At 40.5% G+C, this 6000-nt stretch overlaps 1 protein-coding gene across 1 annotated transcript; it reads left to right on the top strand.

The window, feature by feature from the left end:
• The first annotated feature begins 3054 nt into the window (after positions 1 to 3054).
• LOC103706036 (cytochrome b561 and DOMON domain-containing protein At3g07570) lies at positions 3055 to 5006 on the top strand. The gene is made up of 4 exons (XM_008789988.3): positions 3055 to 3366; positions 3450 to 3867; positions 4219 to 4538; positions 4663 to 5006. The coding sequence occupies exons 1-4, from the start codon at positions 3178 to 3180 to the stop codon at positions 4891 to 4893; spliced, it is 1158 nt and encodes a 385-aa protein (XP_008788210.2). The 5' UTR covers positions 3055 to 3177; the 3' UTR covers positions 4894 to 5006.
• Positions 5007 to 6000: the final 994 nt, after the last annotated feature.

Here is a 6000-nt window from a genome sequence, read left to right as displayed (position 1 = left end):
GGAATAAGTCCCCCTTTTATAAGAGGGGTGTATGGGTTACTTGTGACGTGACTGTGCGAATTAATGAGTTACCGTAGTTATTGGACATGATCGTGTGAATTAATGAGTTACCTAGACGATCCGAGATTTTGGGCTGGCTGGCTGTCCGTTGAGATCGTGCGCATTTAATCGTTGGCAGTTGTTGAGGCAGAGATTGCGGGATTGGACCTCGGATGAGGAGAAGGGGAACTTCATTTTCGGTGGAGTGGATGGGTCTGTTTCTTTCTTTGACTGGGTCTTCTTTGAGCTTGAGGTTGATCGGGCTTAACTTAGCCGAGATCAAGGTTGCAAGCCCTGGGGCCGGGCGCCTTGAGGTCGGGCGCCTTGAGGGTTGCCGCCGTCGCGCTCGCCATCAAATGCCGGCGATATATTCATGTGTTTTGAGCAATCCATTTTTCGCCCAACAGAAGACAACTCTTTTCTTAATGCATTTGGTAACATACTAAGACTAGCGTTAAATGCCATAGTTTGATCCCTTGGTTAGTATGGTGTTGGTAGATAAAAACGCTTTGGATTTTATCCAATATGCTAGTTGGCAACTCTTTTTTCAATGCTTGAAATGGGAACAAGTCTCAAGTTTTTCCCTAAAAAGGAGATTTTCTTATATATATTTTTTTCTTAAAAGTAGAAAGTAAGGAAGAAAGAAAAGGATCCTTGAATAATCATGCATATATTTATATGATCACAATTATTTTTCTTTTTTTTTTTTTCAAAGAAGATGATGGATATAAGGGTATCCATCAAGGTTTCATTAAAATTTATAATAAAGTGTTAAAACTTATGATGGTAACATAATAATTTTTTCTGCTGCTGTATCGAATGTTAGAGTTATATATGACACACTTTGCATCTTCTTGTTTTTAAAGCACTTTCTAGTTGTTGCTATTTGGAGTCATGCATCTTTGATGCTTTCAGGAATATTTATATCTAATTCATTTTTTCTGACAATATCTCGATCTTTTATTATTTAGCACCATGACTAGAACTACATGGCATATGATTTTCAAAAATTTAATAATAAAATATTTTTAATTCAAAATCAAGTCATAATATTAATTAGGAACTACGACCGAAGCATAAAAACAATTAAAAATCAATTCGATAAATCACTTCAACTCGTCATGCCATGGCAATACGAAAACTAACAAGATAATCGAGTAGAGTCTCTTCGCTTGGCCTTCTACATATATTAGGGATTGAGATCTGCATACCTTAAACTGTTTTAACAACCATAATTAACGTAATTAACGCTAGATTTGGTATGCTAAACGCTTTGCAGCTTTCCTGGTTCTATGGGTCACGGACCTTTGAATGGAGGAGGCAACGACGAAAGCCCAGAGCAGCACCTGCAAACCAACCACAGCTTCTTTTTATATATACATATATATAATTCCGTCCCTCTTTTTCAGTGGTACAAGTACAACCATCAAAATATAATACGAAGGGGAGCGTGGCATCCACGCGGCTTTAGCTTAAAATAATGGTAGGAGTAGATGTGGCGTTTGAACTGCCCTCTGCAGAAGGGGAAGATTCATGCTGTCCTTCCCTTTCTTGCTTTGAATGCAAGGAAGGATAAAAAATACGTAAAAATACAAAACAGTACAACGGCTGTCTTGTTTAAGATTTTAAAAAGGTATGGTGATCTGAAACTGGATACATTCAGAGTATACAGGCTGTTCATGTTAGCCATGCTTTGTCCAACATCACCAATTGCTTATTCTTCTTTTTTTTTTTTTTTTGATTCTTGTTTTAGTTTTCATCTTTGAAAATCACTTTTTAAGAAAGTTAATTAGACCTAATTTTTGTTGCATACTTTGCCATCCAGAATGGAAATTAACAGACAACACGGCTATATAGCATAGAAAAATATTTTTTTTGAAAAACATTGGTTATATGTATATAAAAATTTTATCAGACTCATAACTGCGGGTTTTATAGTCGCATAACCAACTGATCGCTTATATTTAATAATAAATTAACATGAATTGTATTAGTACTCTTTTATCGCATGGTAGGAGGTTTATTTATATGCGAACTTTCCTCAATGACAGCTCAAAAATAAAGCAAATTTACAAAATTATAATATGATAAGCTAGTCTATAAATTTGAACTACGAGGTCATCTTGGTTCTAGAGATAATAGAAAGTGGCGTGTGGTCTTCACGCGCCTCTTGGTTTATAATAATCACGGTAGACTTGTGCTTGAAGTATTGGACTTCCTATCAAAGGGAAGGAAGATTCCTAAGCCGGCCACCTTCCGTCCTTCCCCTTCTTATTTTAACAGTAAGAGCTAAAAAGAAAAAAGAGAGTTGTTTAACCCATTGATTTATCTATAATTTAAAGAAGTCTCATGACCTATAGTATATAGATTCATTTTACTCTGTAGCGGTCCTAAAGGCATCAAGACGTCACAAGGTTTTCTATATATAGATTTAACTATTAGAGTTTTGAGGCCACGGCCAATATATATTTTGATTTCAAGAAAACAGATCATAGCCAGGGCTTTGTGATTTAATAACTGCGAGCTATGATTTGTCCAAAACAATCTTCCAAAGGGGTGATCATGCTTTCACTATTATTACACGATTGCTGCATGCCATCATTAACCTCCTAATTCTCATATTATCATGTTTTGTAGTCCTATAAAGTTACTGAATTAAGATTAACAAGATGACCAATGCAGCCATTTTCCCATGTATCTAGCGGCATGAAACTGAAACATTGCTTCCAAAAATCAAATTTACGTCCATGTTTTGGACACCGGATTCCCATCAATCACCTACATGCCAAATAACAAAAACAATTAGAACCAATGGATACGTTTAGGCACTATTTTTGATGATGAGCAGCTCTTAGTTCTATGAAGTTTCGTTCATACAAGTGGAGACAGCCACTTGCCTCCCTAGACGCACCTACTTCAGATAGACATCACAAGCCCACAGTTTCTCTTTACACCTATACTCTATATATATCAATATCCGCAATGCTTGCGTAGCTCAAATAAGTCACCCAAAAACTTTCACTAAAAAATTGCTCTCCAGCTGCTCAAATCTACTGGCGCCTATAAACATCACAACACAACCCAGGATCCCACCATCGATCCCAGCTCCTAAGACGAGTGGAGTAAGATAGAGAAGTGATGGAGATGGAGAAGGCTTCTTCCCTCCACACACTCTTCCTCTTCTTCCTTGGTTTCACTTTCACCTCCCTTGTGAAATCCCAATCAGACTCCTGCTCCTCCAAGCTAAGTGTCAGCCATCTCATCCCTTTCAACACATCCTCCCTCAAATGCTTCTCTGCATGGAGTTCGCAAGATTTCATTCTAAGGGTATACAGCTTCCTCTCAACTCCATTAATTCCCATTTATGATCTTACATTGTGGAATTGCTTTAATTCATCGCGGACATGCAGTACGAGAACGCAGGTTCCAATGTATGGAGCTACGTCCTCTCGGCGCCCGACACCGGATCGTACATCGCAATCGGGTTCTCGAGTGACGGCAGCATGGTCGGCAGCAGCGCGATTGCCGGATGGATCACCAGCAGTGGCCCAGGGATTGTGAAGCGATACTATCTTGGTGGGACGAGCTCGAAGCGGTGTCCGCCGGACCAAGGGAGCCTAGATCCAGTCCCGGGCAGGTCGTTGATCACGGCGCAGGGCTCCCGGCTGTTCCTCGCCTTCCAACTCAACGGTGCCCAGCCTCCACAGAGGCTGATCTATGCGGTGGGGCCTCAGAACAACCTGCCCTCGTCCGACGGCTACTTGCCAAGGCACAGGACTATGGCATCAGGTTCCATCAATCTTTCCGGCGGCAGCGGCGGCGACGGTGGTGAGTACTGAGTACGCTTAGGCAGCTGGCTAGCTATGTTATCCATGATTAATTCGACTTGCCACCTTGCATGATGGTCTCGAGAAGGCTGGAGATTAACGGACGCACGCATGCATATATATCATGCGAGCATGCACAGACATCCATGCATCTTGCATCGATCTCATTCAATTCTTGTATGATCGATGGACACTTGCATGGCGTCGCATGAGACCATCAGATATATATGGTTGATCGGACAAACTCCAGGGTTGATGCTTCCACACAACAATTTTTTTAATTAAACACATAACATGAGCAACAGGTTACAGAGAAAAGGTGATCATGATTGCCTTGGTGTTGTGTGTGCAGAGAAGGATGAGGATGGAGGAGGAGCCACAGGAGATGTGGTAGAGGGAGATGCTTCGAGCTTTGATCTCGAAAAGAAGCACGGCATACTGGTCATGCTAGGATGGGGAGTCCTGATGCCAATAGGGATGATGATGGCCCGATACTTCAAGAAGTTCGATCCATTCTGGTTCTACTCACACATCTCAATCCAGGGGATCGGTTTCACTCTCGGAGTTGCTGGTATAATTCTCGGGTTTAAACTCGATGACGACGAAGGCGAAGGCGACATAGACACTCACAAGAACCTCGGTATCTTCATCCTGGTGTTCGGCTGCCTCCAGGTATATATATAGTCTTTGTTTTTTCTTTTCCATGCAACATTTCAGTAGGCTAGGCCTAGTGATCCAAGATTTGGGTTCTATTTTCTGCTGATCACCATGATTTAATTGGTAATTATTTTTCCAGGTCATGGCATTTCTTGCCCGGCCTAAGAAGGACGCTAAGGTGAGGAGATACTGGAATTGGTATCACTTCTGGGTTGGAAGAGCAGCCATTGCTTGTGCAGTAGGGAACATCTTTTATGGGCTCGACTTGGCAGGGGAGGATAGTTCATGGAGCATCGGATATGGGATTTTCCTTGGGGTTTGGGGTCTTTTTTGCCTTGTTCTTGAGGTGAGGAGGTGGATGGATGCATGATATCTGTGGTCGGTGTGGGGGTGCGTGCCATGTATAGTTGTTATTTGTTATTTGTTATCGGTCTTGTAGCATGTCATGAGCACATTATAGATTACATATACTTTAATATGAGCAGTACGTCCTCTCTATGTTTTCACCAATAAATGTTCTTTGGCGACAAATCGCAAGACAGCTATCCCGTCTGTGAGATAAGTTGGGCTTCTCCGGACTTCCCAAGTTGCATCAGGTCTGGTATGGACGCTGGAGAGGGTGAAAAAGCTTGCTCTATAGAAGGAGGCTTTTTACAACTGAACTCATGCATTAACTGTTCTGATTTCTAGAGATTATCAAAAACGTTGGGTCCAGGTTCCCATAGACCAAGATTTTAGGATTACTAGATCAAATCTATCAGCAATAAAACCAACCATGTCCCTTCCATTTGAAACCAACCATCCACTGCTGCTTCCTACTTGATCACCAGCCCCCTTGATGAGGCCCTCGCGAGCCTACAAGTTTTTATCAAAAGTTCACCAATATGGAAAACTGTGGACGTAGAGAAGTCATGAGCTCGCTAAGAATATGAAGGTTTTCTCATGGAAAACCATGAGTCGTTAAATATATTGTATATATAGAAAATGAGCTTTATGAAGTTGTTTTTGTAGAAGTATAATAAAAAATTATTGGTTGCACGAGGTCTACTGCTGATCTGGTGGACCAGACCAACCAACAAGCAACATAGCTAAAGACGGACAAGGGAAAGAGAAAAGAAAAGGGAGCATGGACCATGTTGTTCTGGTTGGATTGGTGTACAACCCAGTTCGGTCCAACTAAAAGTTTCATGAAGTGAGTCATCATTAAAGGTGATGTAAGTTTATTGCCGAGAAGTTAAGAGTATATTAATTAAACAGAAACAAATGAATCGATTGGTTATTGTCACGATATCTTTTAAAGCAATTAATAACCATGCTGTCATTAATAACTTTTAAGCTACAAATTAAAATGAAAAAATTACCTCTCCCAAGTATAAAATTAAAATGGTAGCCTCACTGCAATCCAAAACTAACAAAATATAGACCATTAATATAATATCAATACGCTTTCTCAAAAATAAGAAAATCATTATAATGT

The sequence above is a fragment of the Phoenix dactylifera genome, chromosome 1 (genome assembly GCF_009389715.1).
Source record: "Phoenix dactylifera cultivar Barhee BC4 chromosome 1, palm_55x_up_171113_PBpolish2nd_filt_p, whole genome shotgun sequence".
Lineage (NCBI taxonomy): Eukaryota > Viridiplantae > Streptophyta > Magnoliopsida > Arecales > Arecaceae > Phoenix > Phoenix dactylifera.
Note: the sequence above shows the minus strand (reverse complement) of the source record. Positions and strands in the feature narration are given on the sequence as shown.